Below are 23,113 nucleotides of genomic sequence, written 5' to 3' on the forward strand. Positions count from 1 at the left end.
GGCAGGAAACCAGGTAGTTTATAGTTTATAGTTTATACCCATCAACTTGCCAGGTGGTGTCTTTGTTTTGCAGATAAAGAGACAGAAATTGGATGAGGTTAGCTCTCTCGTGCAGGGTCACACATTTGGGAAGTAGAAGAGTCAGGATTCTAACTCGGCTCTGATTCCAGAGTCCCTCAACTCTGGCCACTATGGCTCATGGTCCCTGTGGTTTATGGTTTTATAGTTTTATAGTTCAGTTTACAGGCAAAATTTAAACTCATCAGGGCCAGGAAGATTTTGACTATCAAAGGAATTTTTTTGTTTTTGTTTTTTTTTGTGTGTGTGTGTTTGTGTTTTTAGTTGCCTGCGTTCTAAGGCCCCAGCAATGTCATTTTCTACCACTCATAATTTAGATTTGTCTGAGAAACCTGGAGATGAATATAACTAGAGAATCCTGAGACCATGTCATTGCCTTTATCTGAAAATGTGGGCTTTTGGTTGTGATGGTGGAAGGGATGGAGGCTCAGGACCCTCCAGAAGCTTTCCTTGATGCTCCTGACCCTCCCTTGTAGTTCTAGACAGAACTAGCACCCTGTATCTGGCACCAGGGAGGTGACATCTGAATGAAGTGTTCTGTTCAGCCTTGATGTCTGCCTGTCCAGATACGAGAGCCATCTTGTCATCAGGGTGTTCTGCGTTGGGTCACCAACAAAGGAGTCTGGGTTTTTCTAGCACAGTGGTTCTTACTTTTTTACTTCCTGCATTTATCTATTTATCCAACACCTATTTGTGGGGCCTCTCCGGCCACATATAACTAAGAGAGTCCCAGCACAGAGAGGTCTAGCCTAGTGGAGAGAGGCAGATAGTGAATCTGTATATTTAATAGCAAAAATTGAAAATGTATGAACAAAAGCTGTATGTATCAATAGGGATATATTTTCAAAAATAAAATGTTTAATAAGGTATACAAGCCCCAGGATGATATATCCACTTTGGTATCATTTATATAAAGTTAAAAATGCTAAATAATCCTGCATACGTGTGATACAAACCTAGGTATGATAAACACCAGATTTAGGAGAATGGCTACCTCAAGGAGATAGGGAGGGGCGACCACTGGGGAGGGGCATCCATGGGGCTTCAGTTTTATATGTGACATTTCATTTCTCAAGGCAGCAGATTTTTTTCCTCTGCTATTCTTTAATGTCAACATTTTCTCCCATGCACATGCTCTATTTTTCATATCTGAAACATTGCCGTGTGTACTGTGTGAGAGGCAAGAGAGAAAGCTGTCTTTCTGCTGCCCCCTTGTGTGCCCTCCAGCACAGGGCTCCTCTTCCCTTCACCTGCTGGGCTGATGTGTCCACAGGGCACAGTCCTCGTGCAGTTGCTGACGGCACATAGGTAGATTACGCAGGGTAACTCTAACAACAGACTCTATGGGCAGTTGGGATCTCAGCACAGAGACACCAAAGAAATTGTCATGGAGCCGTAAAGATAAATCCTGCCCCTCAAGGACTAGTGAAGTCATCCAATGAGTATGCGCATCTAAAACCTAGCCCAGGGACAGAGGCCCACATTCCCACACCCCATGACCTTCTTCCCCCATCAAGGGCCATGGATTAAACGGAGAAGTCAAGCAAGGGTCACACAAAACCAAAAACTGATGTTTTTTATTCCCCACGAGAGCAGTGAATGTTCTGTTTAGTTGCTAGAAAAAAGAACGACGGACAATATTAACTACTCCTTTTACATAGATAAATAATCTAGTATATGTATTTCAGTATGTTGTAGTATATAGTATAGAGTCATTTAAGGGAAGGTAGAGCGACTGGGCAGTGGGAACGTAGGACAAAAGAGAAGTAAGGAAGAGAGGGGGAAGGAAACCGGTATTTACTGAATTAGGTAACTACCCTGTTAGGGTCATGATCTCAACGTCTCAGAACTACTCCGCCAGGAAGCCGCGACTGCCCTCATTTTCCAGAGGAGGAAACTGGAGCTTGGAAAGATTACGAAAAACCACACCGCTGGTCGCACGGGTTTAAGCAGCAGAAATGGAATTTGGATTTATTTCAATCCGACCACCCCCAAACTCCTTTCCTTTGGGTCCACCACATGCTAAGTGGGTGAGACAAAGGGGCGCTGGAAGTCCAGAGAAAGAGGATAAAGTCTGGGAGGGGGAGCAGGACAGACAGAGGGAGGCAGCGGGACCAACCAGCACTAGGAGCAGGGTCTACATGAAGGAAAAAGAGACAAGGGAGTGACAAAACTCCCCGCTCCCACCCCGCCTGTGTGCGTGCACATACGCGCATGCGCGCACACCCCCCCCCAACAACAACTTGAAATAAAAGATGCAAAAACAAAGAATGACCGAGAGAAAAGAATTCTGAAGGAAAGAATAGATTCTGTTAGTCAGTAAAAATAATTTAATAATGTAATTATATACATCATACACAATTGCACTGCCCTCATTTAAAAAAAAAACCTATAAAGATAAGGTCTCTTTGACTCTTCCCTCCCTCCTTACTCTTATCAATTTGATATTTATCTTTCCAGACCATTTTTTTTTTTACATGTTTCAGTCCATATACGTACCTGCAGAAAACACAGTTCTTTTGTTTTGTTTTGTTATTTTCGTGTTTTAGGTAAAAGCGACTTGGAATGCATTGTTCTGCCTTGTGGTTTTTCATTGGACCATGTGTCCAAGAGAGCTGTGTATGTGAGTTCTAGACCAACCTCATTTTCCTCACCCTCGTCCTTTTAAACTGTTGCAAAGGATTTAATAAATGGCTGCTTTGTAATTTAAGAAGCCATTTTCCTATGGATGGATATTTACATTGTTTCTAATTACTGGCTTTTACATACTATCATGCCTTAAACATACGTGGGTATAACTCCCCGTCCATGGTGCAAGATTTGTTTTAGAATGGGTAATGAGATGTGGTCTCTCTGGGTCATCGGGCATTTAAAACGCTACCAGGGACTGCCCCATTGCCCTCCAAAGTGGCCAGACTAGTTTACCTCCAAACTACAGTGTGTGAGTTCTCATACCCTTCATGGTATGTTCTGACAAGTCCTAAAGTTGCATTTCTTCACCAAAATTCTGCTAATCACACTTTTTTAAAAAAACTAATTTGCAAGTAGTCCCCCCTTATCGATGTCTTGCTTTCCACAATTTCAGTTACCTGCGATCAAGCCCAGTCCAGAAGCAGATGATCCTCCTGATGATGTTAATGGATTGTCAGAAGGTCAATAGTAGCCTAAGGCTACGTCATATGCCTGGTCATTCACCTTCACCTCACTACATCTCATCACATGGGTATCTTATCTCACATCATCACAAGAAGAAGGGTGAGTGCAAGATATTTTGAGAGAGAAAGAGGAACCACATTCACATAACTTTTTTTTAAAAAAGATTTTATTTATTTGAGAGAGAGAGAGCACAAGTGGGGCGGAGGGGAGAGGCAGAGGGAGAGGGAGAGGTAGACTCCCCGCTGAGGAGGGAGCCCGATGCCGGGCTCCATCCCAGGACCCTGAGATCATGACCTGAGCCGAAGGCAGACGCTTAACTGGTTGAGCCACCCAGGCGCCCCTCACTTAACTTTTATTACAGTTTGTTATAATTTGTTATATATACAATTTGTTATAATTGTTCTATTGCATTATATGTTATTATTGCTAATCTGTTTCTGTGCCTAATTTACAAATTAAACTTTATCATACGTTTGTGTGTATAGGGACAAACATAGTATATATAGGGTTCGGTACTATCTGTGGTTTCAGGCACTTGCTGGGAGTCTTAGAATGTGTCCCCTGCAGAGAAGGGGGGATTCCTGTACTACATGGCACCCAGTGAGGTTTCATGAATCTTTGAATTAACTCTGATGAAGCTGGTAGAGCATCCATTTAGCGCACAAGCCCTCCTTCCCTCTGGCCTTTCAATATCACATATAAGCAGTATTCCTTTGCACTTAAAGGGAGACATTGTGTAACACTGGTCTCTGCTCAGTGAAGAGCAACTAGCTCCTTCAACATTCTAGGCATGGGCCAAAAGGCCACGGGCCTCTGGACAAAAAGAACTTTATGAGAAGGGCAAGTGTTTGCATTTCTGTCACCATTTCCACATGTTCTGCATTCCATATGTTTCGTGAAGACAAGCCTTCCTCTTCTGGTTTCTGAAGTTTGCAACGCCAGGCTTTGCCTTGCTCCCACGAGCTCCCACAGAGGAACGATTTGAGCAACTTTGTTAAGCTGGTGAGCTTGGGGCTTTATGTTTCTATTAATGTTTACAACTCTCCCTCCCATTCCTACGTTAGCATGGCCATTTGACAGAATAGCAAACTGAGGTTCAGAAGTTAAATCACTCACCTAAGGTGAACCCAGGATGGAGATCTTTAACACAGAAAAATATAAATAGAAAATCAGACAACAGTGATATGTGACAACAGGGGTGGTAGAAAGACCGTATTAGCAACAAATGTGGGACAAAGAGAGTTAATAATGAAATAAATTCATGTGTTATGTAGAGTTTTGTGCAGTTTATGAAAAGTTATGTGCGTAGTATGATATAGTGGTTAAGAGCATATAGTCCTAGGACACTTGGCTGGCCCAGTCAGTAGAGTGCGGGACTCTTGATCCCGGGGTTGTGAGTTCAAGCCCCATGGTAGGTGTGAGGCCTACTTAAAAAAAAAAAAAAAGAAAAAAAAAAGCATATAGTCTGGAGTGAAATGGCCTGGCTTAAAATCCTGGCTCTGTCACTTTGTGACTTTGGGCAAGTTACTTAACCTCTCTGTGCCTCAGACAGTACATATTTCATTGGGTTGTTGTAATGATTAAACAAGATAGTATTTGTAAAGCAATGAGAACAGCGCCGGGCACACAGTAACACCACAGAAGTTTGACATTACCGTCATTACTGTTGCACTTGGTTTTTGCTGTTATTACTGCTATTTTACAGATGAGCAAAAGGAACTTGGGAGGTGGGTCTCTGCCATCCTGTCCAGGGGGTTTGCACTCCCTTGGAATATCTGTGTAAGAAAAGGCGGGTCCGGGCACAATTCACACTCTTTCTTCCTGAGAACAAAAGAAGGATCTGTAGTGGAAGAATTTCAGGAACTTCAGTGAAGCATGTGAAACATTCCAAGACAAGTCAGTCCAGTTCCCTTCTATGTGCTTTTACTAGCATGTGAATCTATCTTTCCAAATGCCCTCACTTCCCCTCCATCCTAGATCCAGCGTCATGTCCTAGACCCAGAATTGGATCACTGTCATCTGTCTCTGGAGCCTCCTATGTGACATCTGCCCTCTGACCCATTCTCCTCACCAAAGCCGAAGACATATTTCTAGACATACACCGATCATGTCTGTCTCCAAGATGGCCCCCTACGGCTCTAAGGACTTGGGCTGAGCCCCTTCATCGCCCTACGAGATTGGGCTGGAGCTGGGCTTTCCTTCCACTTCCTGCCCAAACCCCCGTACTTCTGTCAGATGGCACTTCCTTCATTTCTCAAAACTGAGCACACAGTCCCCTCCCTCTGAACTCTTTCAGTCTGTCCAAGTCCTGCTCACGCTTCCAGCTTCAGCCTGGCACTCAGCTCTTCCAAGAAGCCTTTTTGCATCTTTCACTCCACTTTTCGCCCCCATGGCACCTATACCTCCTCCTTGATAGCATTTCTCATGCAGTATTATAATTGCTGTGTCCTTGTCTATACGTCCACTGGAAACTGGGCTTCCTGAGGGCAATCCCCCTGTCTCTTTGGTTGGGGGTTACGCCGGGCACCTGGCACAGGGCCTGAGATGAGAGTTACTGATCAAAGATAAATACGGATGCTGGTTGAAACTGAGCATGCAGATGCTGCTTTTGGCCATGACCCAAGAGGAACTTGTAGGTAGAGTGAGAAGATAATTATTATGGGCAGAAACATTAGGAACATTCCCAGGGATGGCGAGATTGGTTTAGAGGGCCATGAAGAGAAGGCAGTAGCATGACTATGGGAAGGGAAGGAGTTAAGAAGAGGGGCTGAGATGAGGGAGGAGAGGGTGTTAAGGTAACTGAACGAGGAGGCTATTAGACCAAGGTGGCTGTAATGCCTTGTAACTATATAAGCGAACCAAAACCTAAGCCAGAATCAATGCACTCAAATCCCAGAAAATGAAACTTAAGAACCAAGCACAAATAGGTTTTCCCAAGTAAGTCAATGGCTCACGCTACAGCCAATCAAATAATTTCCTTGCTTAGTTTCCTGTCTTCTCTATAAAATCCTCTCCCCTAGCTCCTGTTAGAGGAGTGCCCCCCAACCACCTTTGGTTTGGCACTGCTCCATTCTAACGATGTATACTCAAAATAAACCCTCGAAAATGTTGATGTGCCTCACTTTGCCTTTTAACAAAGGGATTATTGCAGGAGACAGGGGGTTACAGATGGGGTTAAGTTCCAGGATATGTGGGTGTGAATTAGAGTGATTAACGATCCTGGTTTACCCAGGACTGTCTGGGTTTTAAAACTGCAAGCCCTGCGTCCCAGGGAACCCTTAATTCAAGGCAAACCTAGGTGGGTCACCCTGGATTGGAATCCAGATTCCCGGAGTTCCCAGACGTTTTGGACAAGGGCAACCTCTCCCTTGAGTTGTGAAGATGGTAGAGAGGAGAAGGATTAAATAAACAAAGCGTATGCGCTTTGGAACCAGGGCAAAGCTCTGCTTCTTTGCGGTGTGATCTCGAAATTCCTTAACCTCTCAGATCCAGTTTTCCGTAATACGGGGATAATTAAACACGACTGAGCCATGTAAACGGGCCTACCCCAACTGTAGGCTCATAAGTAGAGTTGAAAGTTTTTGTTTTCCTTTCTTTCCTTACTCTTGCCGCTGCTCTGGTCTCCCACTTTTCAATCCTCCTCCGTTTCTCTCCTCGACCTTTCCGTGCCTCGCTCTTGGCTGCCACCCGCTCCTCACTGAGAGCACCACCCACCGCCTGGGGGAAGAGCAGAGCCAACAAAGGTGGGTGCCCCTCTGGCTCCCCCAGGCGAGCTCTCTATGGTGCCTGCCAACGGAGCCGCGAGGGGGGCGGGGCCCGTCACGTGACCCGGGAGCCCGGCGCCCGCGCAGGCGCGTCGCCGTCGCCGGGCTCCATCGCCCGCGCCGCTTCGCCTTCTTGGCGCCTGAGACGGCCGCCGGGGGTTCCTGCGGCTTTCCCTCTTGCAGTTGCGGGCCGCGCATCGCGGCCATGTCCCGAAAGCAGGCGGCCAAGGGCCGGCCGGGAAGCGGCAGCCGGAAAGCCGAGGCCGAGCGCAAGCGCGACGAGCGGGCGGCGCGCCGGGCCCTGGCCAAGGAGCGGCGGAACCGGCCAGAGTCCGGTGGCGGCTGCGAGGAGGAGTTCGTCAGCTTCGCCAACCAGCTGCAGGCCCTGGGGCTGAAGCTGCGGGAGGTGCCAGGGGACGGGTGAGGCGGGCCCGGGAGCGCGGGCGGCGGCGCCGGGGGACGCGCGGGGCATGGCGAGCGTCGCCCGCTCTCATCCACTCATTCATTCAGGCGGCGCCGAGCGCCACCGCTTTCCAGTGCTGGGGGTGGGTTGGGGGGGGTCCTTCCCCTCGCGGCGCTCGAGTAATCCCAAATTGTCCTAACGGTGGCAGAGGCCGCGAGGAAACTGTGAAGGGGTCCTAAGAGATAGCACTGAAGCAGGTCTCCTTTAGGTCGGTGCCCAGGAAGGCCTCTCTGAAAGGTGACATTTAAGCTGAGACCTGGAGATGGAGCCGGTCCCTCGAAGAGCAGGACAGCACATAGGGCAGTCAGAATGACGCTGAGACAAGGAGAAAGCGGCGAAGCCCTACTCAGTGTAACACTCTGTCCTTTTCTAGTTCTTACTGTTGGGTGTTGCCCTCCTTTTACACTTGGGAAATTAGGTCTTTGAGGGCCTGTTGTTTACTGAACTGAAGGTAACTTCTCTAGTTCTGACTTCTGTGGGCCTCCGTTTCTCCTCTGATGCTTATCCGAGCTTGCTTGGGGCTTAGACTGGAATCCAGGGCAAGCTTTTTTAGGGAACACGAGCTAAATAAGTGGGGTGGGAGGGAGAAAATGGGGAAAGGGAAGCGGATATGGATCCAGAAGCATGAATGACAGAAGCATAAAGAGGAGAGGGAAGGAGAACATTTAGCATCCTCATTGCAGGGGTAGGTCAGGGGGAGTCTGGTTGCCAGGATGCCACTCTGGAAGAGACAGTATTAATAACAGCCTGGCTGCTGTTGTTCTTCCCTTCATTTGAGGGCTCAGAAAGGGCAGAGGGAGGAATAAGATGAAGTTAAAGACCATATAGAATTGCCTTACTCACTAAGCATGGAAAAGAGGGAAGAAAGTGGTTTTTTTGGGATTTCACATTACATTGTAGCTTATTGATCGAGACTGTTTATGAACTGGCACTAATTTATCTTTCCCATCTTTCCTCCGTATGCTCAGTGCTTAGACACTTGGCTTTACAGTTTTACTCACCATCACCTAGCATAGTGCCTAGTACATAGAGGGCATTCAGTGCATTTTTGTTCTATGAATGAATGATAAAAATATCATGGAGGCCAAGTACACCCTCAGCAGAGCCTCTCAAAGGGACATTTTCTTAGTGGAGTCACTACCATTAAAGACTTGCTTTGCTATGTCTTGCTTTTAGCCTAGTACTTTGATTTCGTCAACTGTAGTTTATTAACTATTCTGGGCCTTACTTATCCTAATCAAACTTACAAGCACAAGATATTGCTACATAAACTAGAATACTTCACAGTTGAATATTTTACACTGGGATTGAGGTGGGGCTGTTCCTTGCAAATGATTGAATTGCTGTGTCTGTTATACTGGACATGGTATTCTCCATGTCACGGTGTCCAGGAAACTGAAGTACTCAACAGAAGGTTGCTTCTGAGCAGGAATTGTAGCACAGGGAACTGTAAAATCTTGAGGGAGCTTTCATAATGCTATGGGAAACTTTGGGGGTACTACCTCTACTCTGATCTGCCCCCAAGAGAACATACTTAGTTAATTCAGCAAACATTGATTGAGCAAGAGCTGGGAATCCATTGATGACTAAGATACTTAAGGAGTTCACAGCCTAGTAAGAGATAAATGAATAAGGGAGCTTAAACATTTTGACCTAGGGACTCCTTTACACTCCTAAAAATTACTGAGAACTCCAAAGAGCTTTTGTTTATGTGGGTTATAGCTATCAATATTTACTGTATTTGAAAGTAAAACAAAAATTAGAAACACAAGAATACACAAACACACATTCCATTAACTGTCAGAGTGATAACCTTATGTATCAGGTAGGCTCTGGAAATCACTGTATGCTTGTGAGAGAGTAAGAGTGCAAAAGATAAGTAACATCTTAGTTTTGAACTCAGGAATACCCTGAGAGGGTCTCAGAGCTACCTTCCCCTTCCCCCAAATTGGGCCCCACTTTGAGAATGGATGATGTAAATCATTAAAGTACAGTTTGGTATATTTTTTTTTTTAAAGATTATTTATTTATTCATGAGAGACAGAGAGACAGAGGCAGAGGGAGAAGCAGGCTCCCTACTCTAGGGAGCCCGATGTGGGACTCGATCCCAGGACCCTGGGATCATGACCTGAGCTGAAGGCAGACACTTAACCGACTGAGCCACCCAGGCGTCCCGTGTTTGGTATATTTTTAACAGTGACTGATTATAGTACTATTGAGAAGGCAGTGGCCAGCACTCCTGGAGCGATCACGGAGGCCTTCTCATTCACTCAGCCAATGTTCAGTGAACTTACACTGTACCAGATGCCTCTCAGAGGAGGTCGTACTCAGACTGGGTCATGAAGGGCCAATAGGAATATGTCAAGAGAACATTCTAGGCTGAGGAGTAATATAATGTAAAGGCACAGGAGCGCATTATTTTTGAGAGAGATATGAGTTGTTTCGGACGCAGGAGTATCAGGGTACAGGGGTAGAACACAGGCAGAGAGGCTGCAGGGCCAGAGGCCAGCTTGACTGGAATGTTTATGTCTCTCCCTTCCCAGGTCCCTATTCTTGATTCTTGAGACAATGTTAGATAAAATGTTAATGATAATTCCTTCTGTGTGGGTTCCATGAGGCTCACTCCGTTTTGTTCACACATTCTTCCCCTGGGGACCGTGAGATGGGCTGTGGCTCAGCCCTCTAGTATTGTGGCGCTTTTGGATATGATGTGCAGTAGATGGTGTTCCCTGTGTATGTGATGGCTTAGTAGGTATCAACAGATTCTTTATTAATATTTATTGAGTATTCTTGGTGAAATATAATAAAGTTATGGTAATATTGAAAAGTTGACAGCCTCCACTCTTCTGTCTTTCCATTCTGGTCTGATTACAATATTGAGTAGCCTGACATAGCATCTCGCTGTTGAGGCATACTCATTGTAGGCGGTATGGTACTTGTAGCATCCTGGAACCTCTGGGCGCCTGGGGATAAATTAGCTAGTATCCTCTAATGTAGCCTTTATGTGAGTTGAGTCAATTTAGCATAGATTAATCACGGAGATACTTATGGGGTTTTGTCATGCATCATGGGCCGCCTTGTATTTGTCATGTTGTCTGGAGGGTGGACCCACATAAATTAGATTCAGTTTCAAAACAAGAAAGAAATATTTTAACCTTGGTATTGTCCTTAAAAACTTGATTGGCGGGGCGCCTGGGTGGCTCAGTTGGTTAAGCGACTGCCTTCGGCTTAGGTCATGATCCTGGAGTCCCGGGATCGAGTCCCGCATCGGGCTCCCTGCTCAGCAGGGAGTCTGCTTCTCCCTCTGACCCTCCCCCTCTCATGCTCTCTCTCTCTATCTCATTCTCTCTCTCAAATAAATAAATAAAATCTTTAAAAAAAAAACAACTTGATTGGCTATAGTGTGAAAAGAATCTCTAATTGGATTAGGCAGTACAATATTAGCATTTGTCTGAACTGTATCTAGTTGCATCTTACTAAATGTTGCCCTCAAATGCCTACAATTAATTGTAGTGTTCTACAATTAAAACATTAAAGAATCACTAATTTTAACCATTTATCTCTGTGCTAAACAAGTTAATTTGTTTTTTATTTTTTATTTTTTTATTTTGAGATTTTATTTATTTATTTGAGAGAGAGAATGAGATAGAGCATGAGAGGGGGGAGGGTCAGAGGGAGAAGCAGACTCCCTGCTGAGCAGGGAGCCCGATGCGGGACTCCATCCTGGGACTCCAGGATCATGACCTGAGCCGAAGGCAGTCGCTTAACCAACTGAGCCACCCAGGCGCTTTAATTTGTTTTTTAATATTTATTTTGCTTTTAGAATCCTAGGATTTTAGTGATGGAAGGGTATTCACACATGACCTTTTGTAATTATCCATTAGTACCTGCATCCCGTGTACAGCAGCTCTGCATCTAGCTCAGTGGTTTTTAACTTTGCTGGCACACTTAGGGAACTTTGGAAGGCAGCTATACTCACCACTATACCATCAACGCCGGCTTCTTAGGGAACTTTGGAAAAAATACAGTGTCTGGGCCTCTTCTAGATCAGCTATACCAGAATCTTAAGCAGTGGGACCTGGTTACTGATAACCTTTAAAGTGTCCACAGGTGATTCTCATGTGCAGCCATAATCACAAACCACTGAGTTAGAGTCTATATTCTAGGCTAGTGTTTCTCAAACTTTAGAATGCAACAGAACCACTTGGAGGACCTAGGTTGCTGGGCTTTAACCCCAGAATGTTTGACTCAGTAGGCCTGGGGTGAGGCCTGAGAATTTCCATTCCAAACAAGTTTTCAAGTTGTTAGGGATCCCACTTTGAGCATCAGTGATCTAGACCAGTGCTGGTCCAATAGAAATAAAACAGGAGCCAATATGTAATTAAAAATTTTTCCATTAGCCACATTAAAAAAGTAAAAACAGGTGAGACTAATTTAATATATATGTCACTATATGTTAAAATATTATCATTTTGACATATAATCAATATAAACTTTTTTTTTAAGATTTTATTTATTTATTTGACAGAGAGAGACACAGCGAGAGAGGGAACACAAGCAGGGGGAGTGGGAGAGGGAGAAGCAGACTTCCCGCAGAGCAGGGAGCCCGATGCGGGGCTCGATCCCAGGACCTTGGGATCATGACCTGAGCTGAAGGCAGACGCTTAACGACTGACCCACCCGGGCGCCCCTCAATATAAACATTTTTAATGAGATATTTTACGTCTTTAAAATACTATTCAAAATCCAGTATCTTATCCTTACAACACGCCTCAGTTTCGATTAACTACATTTCATGTGCTCAGTAGTCACACGTGGCTGTTGGCTACCATTGTGTACAGCACATATGTAGACAATTACGGAGGATTGCCAGATAGAAATTTACAAGATCTTTAGTTTATAACCTATTTCCATAGAGCTGAAATTTCCTTTCATTTGCCCGAATCTGTGTCTCTAGAGCTCCCATGTTTTAGTTTTATGGTACAAATGCAGCATCCCTTTCACCGTAACACATAGTTGGAGGTAGCTCTCATGTCCTGCTGAGCCCGCTTTAGGCTAAGCACTAGTTGTTCATGTTCTTCATATTATATGGTTTAAAGCCACTTCTCATCTGAACATGTCTCTCTTAAAATGTGGTGACCAGAATCATACCTAGTACTCTAGCTGTGGTCTGACCTCAAAGAGGACAAGACCTGTCCCTCCCCCACCCCCAACCCGCCCTTTCTGCATATTAACCACTATGATTGCAGCCTCGGGGGCCATTAGTTCTTTCAGTGGTTGTTACAATATTGTCTCCTCCTAAACTATTATTGAGCACCCAGAACTCTAACACACTACTTACGTAATTGCTTATTTTTGTGAACTCAAATGCAAGACCTTACATATATCCTGACAGTGCAGTGGTTCTCACGTGGAGATGATTTTGACGCCCCCAGGGAACATTTGGCGATGTCTGGAGATAGCTTTGGTTGTCCCAGCCGACGGAGGGAGGCGGTGGGGGTGCCACTGGCATCTGGTAGATAGAGGCCGAGGATGCTCGTAAACATCCTACGGTATACTGGACAGCCCCCACAACAAAGAATCATCCCCAAATGTCAATAGTATGGGTGTGGAGAAGGCTTGCTGTAGTGTACTGGGCGAGGGTGTGGGCTCAGGAAACAGTTGGGATCCCCTAGAGGGCCTTCGGGCACTGGTCGCATTGTTCTCGTGGGTATCATGAGTGTTCTTGCTGGGCTCCCTGAGGCTGCCCTCTACGCTAAGGGTGTAGTGTTCACTTTTCCTGGGTCACTCTCTTGTTACTCTGTCGGAAAAGAAAGTGATTTATCTCTCTTGATTTTTCATTTTGCCTACTTATTTTTAGTAAGCTCAAGGAGAGTTTGGTAAACATAGACAAATGTATTAAAATACGTTTAACAGTTACTCCTAATTCCACTATCTAGGGATAACTACGGCTAACCTTTTGGTGTCTTGGTTTGACTCCTGGGCCCACCATCTACTGGTTTTGTGACCGTGGGTAAGTTACCCAAGGAGGATAGTAATAGTACCTGTCCCATAGAGTTGTGAGGACTAAACACATCTAATACATATAAAGTGGAACAGTCTATGGCACATCGTAAGAGCTATGTAAGTGATGGTTTCAGTGTTTGCATACATTTGTGTGTGTTTGGTGTCTGTATATATAGGGGGAGATGGACATGGTCAAGTTCACGCAGCATACATAGTTTTATCCCTGTTTTTTTGGCTTGTATGGAGAACATTTGCCCATGTTACTGAAAGTTCTTAGAAAGCATATTACTTTCTGTAGAATATCATGAATTTAATGTAAAATAACTAAATACATGATTTTGTGCTAAATCATACCTCTTTTTTTTTTTTTTAAGATGCTATTTATTTTAGAGAGAGAGGGAGAGCGAGAGAGCGCGTGTGCCCACAAGCAGGGGTAGGGAGGAGGGACAAGCAGACTCTGTGCTGAGCACAGAGCCCAACGCGGGGATTGATCCCACGACCCTGACATCATGACCTCAGCTGACATCAAGAGTCGGGTGCCCAACTGACTGAGCCACCCAGGCGCCCCAAAATCACACCTCTTAAACTAGATTCAAGAGTAGACTGACTAGTGGTGGCAGGTACTAAGGGTTTAAAGAACTTTGAGAGGAAAGCTTAAAATTGAGACCATCTTTTTTTTTTTTAAAGATTTTATTTATTTATTTATTTGAGAGAGAGAGAGAGGGAGAAACAGCATGAGAGGGGAGAGGGTCAGAGGGAGAAGCAGGCTCCCCGCTGAACCGGGAGCCCGATGTGGGACTCGATCCCAGGACTCCGGGACCATGACCTGAGCCGAAGGCAGTCGCTTAACCACCTGAGCCACCCAGGCGCCCAAAATTGAGACCATCTTATCTATTAGCTTATTTTTTTTTCCTGTGGGTGAAAAAAGATGGCTATTGTTATATTTTAGCAAAAGACACCTCAGTGTAGTATATAGAAATGCTATATTCCAGTCGGTTCTAGAATCTTGCCCCAAATTGATGCATAGTTTCTTGGTTTCTGGTTTATAGAATCTGCATTCTTTAAATTCTGTCCTCCCCCTTTGCAAAAAAAAAAAAAGAAAGTATACATCCTTATATGTTTGAAGAGATTTCTGCCTTCTCCATAACTTTCTGTTGAAAACTCACTTTTCTGAGTTGGAAACAAAAAACCTCTTTCTCCTGCAAATTTAGGTCTGAAGTTCTGGAAGTGATGAGTTTATATTTTGAGTTTACTCTTCATTTGGGAGAGCGAAAGCGGGGGATTAGCTCAAATGGTAGAGCGCTCGCTTGGCATTTGGGAGAGCGAACAGTTTGGTGTGAAACTGGGCAACTGTTGGTCTTCAGAATGGCTTATTGCCTTAGTTTTAAGGATACTAGATGGTGTTTTTCTTGTTTCAATTTCCATGTGTCTGGGCTCTGTGTTCGTGATACAGTTTGGAGTTTTAGAAGCCTTTGAGGAGTTTCCAAGGAAAGATAGCTCTTAAAGTTTATTACCAGCATTTTAATTTGAGAAACAAAAAATGGTGTTTAAAGTTTCCATTTGGCAGGAATAACAATGGCATTGCGGCTCCCTGGGTGGGAGGAGGGGAGCCAAGGAGGGAGAGGGTCATTGCATAGTATAGCTATGTGTTGTATACGGGCTTTCCTTCTTACAGTTTTCTCCACTACGTTTGTAGGACTCAAACAGGATGTAGAGTTCAATTGCTTGTATTAGGAGCCTGACGAATTGCTATCTTTTGGGTACTCTTTGTTAGATGAATGCTTAGTTAGCTGGCCCGCTGTAGCGGAGCTGGTTTTAGAAAAGAGGCAGTAGATACGATTTATTACTTTGGAAGGGGCTCTGGAAATCATAGTCTTTAGGTGTGGAATGGCCTATAATGTCTGGACCCTGTCTTCAGGTGGTTACTGTATCACCACCTCCATATATCGAAGCAGCTGAGGCCTGGGGAGTTTATTGTCTTTCCTGAGTCAGCCAGCTGCTAAGTGGGGAATGAGATTCCAGTTTGTTGCCTCTCAAGAAGGTGATGTGGTTGAATGCCTGCCCTAGTGCTCTCCCCACAGTGTTTGGGAAGAATCCTGGACTGTCAGAGTTGAGGCTTTATCTCAACAGGAACGATTTCCATGGGTGACCTAGCATGAAGCATCATTGTTTCAGATGAACTAAGTTCATTTTTAAAAGGTCTTGACCAACATTTTTGTTTTGATAGCAATTGCCTGTTCAGAGCACTTGGTGATCAGTTGGAGGGACACTCACGAAATCATCTCAAGCACCGACAAGAGACAGTGGATTACATGATAAAGCAGCGGGAAGATTTTGAACCCTTTGTAGAAGATGACATTCCTTTTGAGAAACATGGTAGGTTCACCATGGGACACTGGATCCTCCAGGAGTAATGCATTGGGTAATTAAATCCATCAGCATTCCCTACTCTCTCAGTCAGGGGTTTGATTACATAAATTATGTCATTCATTCATTCAACAAATACTTGTCTGCTCTGTAATAGGCAGCAAGCTAGGCAGTTGGGAATCAATAGGTTTAGGTGTCTGTACCCTTAATAAAAATGATGATGTTAATTAACCTGAAAAGCTATTTATGACTTCTTATTCAGTGGGGGGTAAAAGCAGCCTATAAAATATATATATAGACTGATCTTCGTTTTGAAAGGTATACACACACAGACACATACTAGGAAAAGTGGGTAGGTACTAACATTTTATGGTTGGTAATTCTTGGCTCTGCTTATTTTTCAGAAACCACTTACTTTCAACAACTAGGAGATATAATAACACCAATATATAGGGTTTTTGGTAAAGATCAAATTAGATAATACAATTAAATAAGTTCTTAATAAATGTCAGCCATCTGGGGATGGTGGGACTATGACAATTTTAAATGATCTTCTGCATATTTTTCTGATTTTCAAAATGACCACGTATTGCTTTTATAATCAGAAAAAGCAGTAGTCATTTTAATTTCTCACCAGAAACCCAAACACAACCACTTTTCTTTGAGGCAAGTCAGTTAGTGATTTAAATTAGCTCAACTCTAATAAGAAAGTACATATGAGTTTTTTTTCCCACGGAGCAGGGGGAGAGGGAGAAGCAGATTCCCTGCTGAGTGCAGAGCCTGACACAGGGCTCCATCCCAGGACCCCGAGATCATGACCTGAGCTGAAATCAGGAGTTGGACGCTTAACTGACTGAGCCACCCAGGAGCCCTAGTACATTTGAGCTTTTAAACTTTAAGGTTCGGGGCACCTGGATGGCTCAGTTGGTTAAGTATCTGCCTTCAGCTCAGGCCGTGATCTCAGGGTCATGAGATAGAGCCCTGCCCTGCATCGGGGAATCCCAGCTCAGCAGGGTGTCTGCTTCTCCCTCTGTCTCTTCCCCTGTTCGTGCTCGCTCTCTCCCTCTCAAGTAAATAAATAAAATCTAAAAATAAATAAATAAGTAAATAAAATAAACTTTTAAGGATCTACTAAACGAGGTGTTGATCTATTTGTATTTTACAACTAACATTTTCATCACAGGGCTCACATAATACCCTTATTAAGAAAGAGACAGAATCTTTCTGTGTTTTAGAGAACTAATTCTGGAAACCATGTCAAGAATGGATGCAGAGAGACTGAGGAGGAGGATGAGTTAGAAGGCTCTCCACATTGGCCAGATGAAACAATAAGAGGGTCTCCACCAGCAACTGGGGGTAATGGGTAGAGTCCAGACCAAGACACAGTTTGGTATTATAATTGACAGGCCTCACTGGCGGTGGGGAGGAGGGGAGGAGGAGGAGACAAAGGTGATTCTGAACGTTCTGGAGAATGGCTAGGTAGCTGTATCCTTATACTCTCCATCAAGATAGGGGGCAGCAGGAGGAAGACCTTTGGGAGGGAGACTATTCATGACCCCAAAGCCTTTCTCATTCCTCACTAGGAAAGGACTCATTCCCACCAGGAAAGGACTCATTCATTAGGCACCAGCAGCAAAGGGACACAGCAGCAAACCATCCCTCCCCCCATGAGTAGTTTACACCAGTCACTCAGTTCTGATGGTTCCTCTCCCTGTCTCACTTTTTGTTTAGCAGATACCAAGTTACCAGATGGTCAGCTGTTTACAAGTGTGGGTCTATGGGGCAAGTTTTGTAGTTTAGTGCTATATAAAATGAATTGTGTCATTTGTCCAATTAAAATATCATTTTGGATGAAGAGAGTTTTCGGTTTGTGACTGGAGATTCTGCTGTGAATAGCTGCAGTGGAGGTCACGTGGTCAATTTGGGGGTGTGGCAGGACAAGGGACTAAAGCCTGCAGTCGCTGGCGTGATGGTCCCTGTAGATGTACGACAGGAGGGTGTGTTTTTGAAATGCCACTGTGTTTGCCTGATGGTTGGTTGGTGATCCGTAAGAAATTGAGCATCAGAGGTGTGAGAGGTGGTTTTGACTGCCATAGTGGAATGAAAGGAAACTGAGAAGTCTGCATTTCCATTTGCAGGTCACTGGAAGACTAGACTTACTACATTTATCACTCTTCTAGTTAATGTGTTTTTAATGCCTGTCTGCCTTTTTACACCGTGAGATTCTTGAGGGCAAGGACTGGGGTTGTTCCCCAAGGTGGCACTGCCTGGCACGTGGTAGGCACTTGGAAGACATTTGTTAAGTGAATAAATAAATGGCTCACTTAACTCTTTAGGGCCTAGTTACCCTGGCATACGGCTGTGTTGTTTAGGATTGTTCCTTTCCTTTAGACTCTGGCTTCTCCAACTATACAGAGACCCGAATATGCTCAGTGCCTTCTCCCCCTCTCTCCTCATGCCCAGTCTTTTTTTAAGTCTTGTCACTTCTACCTTAATGCTTTTTTCTTTCACTGCTCCTCCCTCATAAAATCAAGCCTCGGTGGCCATTTGCTTAGATTTCTTCGATACTCTTTGGACTGATTCCATCGCCTCCTGACCCTTTGAGTTTGTCTTCCACGTTGCAGCCAGAGTGGTGATTTAAATGCACATCTAAGACCTTTTTCCCCTATCTAAAACCTGTTGGTAGCTCCCCATGGACCTGAGGATAAAGTCTAAACTCTTCAGCTCTTGTTACTTCTCTACCCTCACCTCCCGCCGGCTCTCAGCAGTCCCAAGTTCCTGCCATACTGTACAGCGCACAAGCTCATCCTCTCTCTCTCGCCTCTGCTTGGAATGTCATCGTTCTTCTTCTGTCTGTCTCCTGCTCACCCTTTGGGAGTCAGTGCAGTTGTCTCTGCTGAGAAGCTTGTCTGATACACCTTACTTCCCCCTCCCACTACCAGACTCAGTTGTGGTCCCGATCTGGAGTCAGCCAAATGACAAGGTTTGGGGTCGCAGTCTTCCACAAGACTCTCTTCTGATACCAACTGCAGATTGGGGGTTTCCCAGAACCACTCTCAGTTTCGATAATTTGTTAGGACTTAGAACTCACTGAAGGTTGTTATACTCACAGTTATAATTTATTACAAGAAAAGGATATGGATCAAAATTAGCCGAGGGGTAGAGTCTGGGAAGGTTACACAATCACAGAATATTGTCAGCCAGGGAGCTCACAAACTTCCGTGTTTGGATTATTGGGGCTTTATTATGTAGATATTATTGATTGGTTGCCTAAGTGGTTACACTCAGTATCCAGCTCCCAGTTCCCCAAGTCTTCTAACATCACGTGGCCAGAGAGGCCCATCATGAGTCACCTCATTAGCATAAACTGTCCAGTGTGGCCAAGGGGCTCATCATCCTTTCACCTGGGAAATGTCAAGGGTTTAGAGGTTATTACCCAGGAGCCAGGGACCAAAGGCCAGACCTCTCTGGGTAAGGCCAAGTTCTTTATTGTACATCCCTTTCCTGAAGCACTTACACATCAGTAGTGCCTGTTTTCTTGTTGTTTGCCCCCCACTGGTTGTAGACTCCTTGAACTCAAACTGTGACCGGCTGCGTAATGGAGTGGCCAAGAGCCAGATCTTGGAGTCAGGCTGCCTGGGATGCAATGTCAGCTCTGCTGTGTACCAGCTCTGTGGCCTTGGGCACAGTTACAAACTACTCCTTATCTGTAAGATGGTGTGCATGACGATATCTCTTTCAGAGACTTTTGAGGATTAAAAGTAATAATCCAGAAGTGAGTAGAGCTGTGCTTAACACCTAATAACACTCATTAATGCAAACTGAAGGTTACTCTGGTTATCGTCCAGTCTCTTACAGAGTTAGGCATATAGGAAGCGGTCAGTATTTCACGAAGGAAAAAATGACTCCTTTATAGACTGATTGGTACTCTTCTGAGTAGCAGTCAACATACTGTTCAACCAACTGAATTCCTAGTTCTGACAAAGCTAATGGACTTCTCAGATATGTCCTTCTGTTTCTTATCATTTGGAACCAAGCAAATACCAAAGCATGTTTGCACTTGGATTTTTCCATTCTAAAGAGTTCATTTTTCTCTCTCTCCTGTTTCTGTGCAGTGGCCAGTTTGGCAAAGCCTGGCACCTTTGCTGGTAATGATGCAATCGTAGCCTTTGCAAGAAATCATCAATTGAATGTGGTGATTCATCAACTTAATGCCCCTTTGTGGCAGGTAGGTCACCTACTGAGGGACTTATCTTAAGCTCTTATTTACAAATTAGCATTGGGGGTGTCCGGAGATGGTGATATTGAACCGTACAGGGTCACTTGGACTGCAGGCCTACCCACAGACGGGAAGCTGCTGGTGGCTCGGAATTAAACCCTGTGCTATGTACATAGGGAGTCTGAAGTATAAGTCAGAGAGCTTTAGAAGGTTAACAGTATTATTTAGCAAGGTGATGGTGATGCAGGAGGGCACTTGTGATGACTACTGGGTATCTTACGGAAGTGTTGAATCACTAAATTGTACACCTGAATCTAATATTACACTGTTTGTTAACTAACTTGACTTTAAATAAAAACTTAAAAAAATATATATTATTTAGCAGTCAGATAACTGGGTAATTTGAGGGCAGAGAGCCTAATATGGAAATACTTTAGATAACACTGTAGAAAATAGTAAAGTGGGAATCTAGAGGGTTAGTGCCTACAAATTCTGGTTGGAGGTATGCCTATCCCATGTGTATGTTTTGTTTTTTTACGTGGAGGGAGACAAAAACCAAATGCACTTAGTAAGCATTGCTAAAAAGTGTGTTCTGAACAGCAAAATGTATTTCATGGCCTAGGATGTCAACCTCTGTTCTGTGCTCTGCCCAGCCACACAGAATGGTTTTAGTGGTTTTTCTATGGCAAATAAGATTTTATGACACATGTTCAGGATGGTCCCCAAACCCCTGTCATGAAGTACCTGTCCATTCACCTGTTTTCGCCTTTCTTTACCTTTGGTATCCTAAATTAACCTCATCTCCCCTAAACAGTCCATCAAACCAAACATTCTGGAGTATGGAAAGCCACAGGTCGGGGAGTCTCTAGGCTGCCACCCCCTTACCCTTCGTCCTTGCATTCACAGTGCTGCTTTTCCCGTTGTGACTCAGCTCCTAAAGCTGTGCATAGGATTTCTATTAGTCCTCTCTGACTCCCATCACTTCCCCATTTCTAAGTTTGTTTTTTTTTTTAATTAGCTAAGACATGTTAATCATAGAAAAATTTGAAAGTTCAGAAAAGCCCATAAAAGCAAATAAAAATCACCCAGAGTCACATCACCCAGAGATTATTACTGTTAACATGTGAGTGTGTATCCCTGGCATTCGCATGCACTGTTAGCTGAAGCTGGAAAGAGACGTATCACAGTGGTTTCATACCTGTTTGAAGCACATCTGCGCACATGTAGATGCATCCATGTGCATGTGTACACACACTTATATCTCTATTATTATTTTCATAAAGGCAACGATGACCTTTTTTCCTCATTTTTTAAATATACCACCTGCACATGTATATTCCTTTGTAAGTTGTTTATTTCTAGCCTTTGCTCATTAAAAATAAAGTTTATAGAGACAATTTACATAGAGCAAAATTCACCCTTCTCTAACGTATACTTTGTGTGTTTTGACAAACACAGTCATGTCACTACCACCCCTGTCAACATACAGAGTATTTCCGCGACTCCAAAAAGTCACCTCATGCCCCTCTGCAGTCACAGCTCCATCTCTGCATCCCTCGCTTCTTGTAACCACTAATATCATTTATCTCTTACAGTTTTCCCTTTTCAGAATGTCCTATAAATGGAAGTATATAGTCTTCTGCGTCTGTCATAATATCCTTTAACGAAATTCTCTTACAGCAGAATAAATGAGCTACTCATTGGTTGGTGCAAGATGCAGGGACGGGAGGGTGACTGTATGTGTTGTGTTTTGGGGCAGTCTTGTCAGGTGGACGGACACCAGGGAATGCGCTCATATTTTCTGAGACTCTGTCTTTGTAGGGTTGGTCTTAGGGCCAAGAATACTGATTACTGCTTCCGTTGTCCCAGTTTGTTGTCATTAAAGTTTTACTGTTTAGCAGAAGTCATCAAGATCATTTGAATATATAGCATTATGACCCTATTCTTGAAGAAAAATACTCTGTGCCAACTTAGTAACTACAGCCTGCCTTTCCCTCCACTGATAACTGTTTTTTACAGATTTTATTTATTTGAGAGAGAGAGAGAGAGAGAGTGTATGAATGTGTGTGTGGAGGGGAGGAGCAGAGGGAGAGGGACAAGCAGACTCTGCACTGAGTGCAGAGGCTCAATCCCATGACCCCGAGATTATGACCTGAGCTGAAATCAAGAGTCGGACGCTTAACTGACTGTGTCACTCAAGTGCCCTGATAACTGTTTTTTAAAGTTTTTTGATTATCTAGGTAGTTGTGGAAGATAATTCTGCATAGTTAAGAATTTTTTTTGCAAATTTCTTTTTTAAGATTTTATTTGAGAGAATGAGAGAGAGAGAGCATGAGAGGGGGAAGGTCAGAGGGAGAAACAGACTCTGCTGAGCGGGGAGCCTGATATCAGACTCGATCCCGGGACTCCAGGATCATGACCTGAGCCGAAGGCAGTCACTTAACTGACTGAGCCACCCAGGCGCCCCTGCAAATACATTTCTGTAGTGTTCTTTTTTATGGATTGCTAAACACTGAAAGTATATGTTTTTAAAATAAATGTATTTGCTATATAATGAAACTATGCACTGGATCTCCTCCATCTTCCCACTCCCTTTTGAAATACCTTATAAAATTTAAGAATTGAAACTGCATTGGGGCGCCTGGGTGGCTCAGTCGGTTAAACGTCTGCCTTCGGGCTCAGGTCATGATCCCAGAGTCCTGGGATCGAGCCCCGCGTCGGGTTCCCTGCTTGGCGGGGAGCCTGCTTCTCCCTCTCTCTCTGCCTGCCGCTCTGCCTACTTGTGTTCTCTCTGTCTGTCAAATAAATAAATAAAATCTTTAAAAAAAAAAAAAAAGAAACTGCATTGGTTGCTACTGTCTGGGGTAAGAGCTCTTGCATGAATAATGAATGAGTAGACTTGTACTCACAGCATGGAGATCCTGAAACCTGCATTTTTTTTTCCTGGTTACAAATGGAATATGTGCTTCTGTGAACAGTGTAGACATGCGTAGGGTAGAAAATGAAAGTCCTCTGTAATCTCTTTCCCCGTAAACATCACAGTTAACAATTTGGGTGACT

The 23,113-nt window shown here is 44.2% G+C and overlaps 1 protein-coding gene across 1 annotated transcript in view; it reads left to right on the forward strand.

Moving 5' to 3' along the window:
* Positions 1-7,105: 7,105 nt before the first annotated feature.
* Positions 7,106-23,113, forward strand: part of OTUD3 (OTU deubiquitinase 3) — a 31,327-nt gene continuing 15,319 nt past the window's right edge. The window contains exons 1-3 of the mRNA XM_006748214.3: positions 7,106-7,418; positions 15,695-15,843; positions 19,950-20,062. Coding sequence (XP_006748277.1) covers positions 7,204-7,418; positions 15,695-15,843; positions 19,950-20,062 — 477 coding nt within the window. The 5' untranslated portion in view covers positions 7,106-7,203. The remainder of the gene's footprint in view (positions 7,419-15,694; positions 15,844-19,949; positions 20,063-23,113) is intronic.

The sequence above is a fragment of the Leptonychotes weddellii genome, chromosome 4 (genome assembly GCF_054177405.1).
Source record: "Leptonychotes weddellii isolate Sample4059 chromosome 4, ASM5417740v2, whole genome shotgun sequence".
Lineage (NCBI taxonomy): Eukaryota > Metazoa > Chordata > Mammalia > Carnivora > Phocidae > Leptonychotes > Leptonychotes weddellii.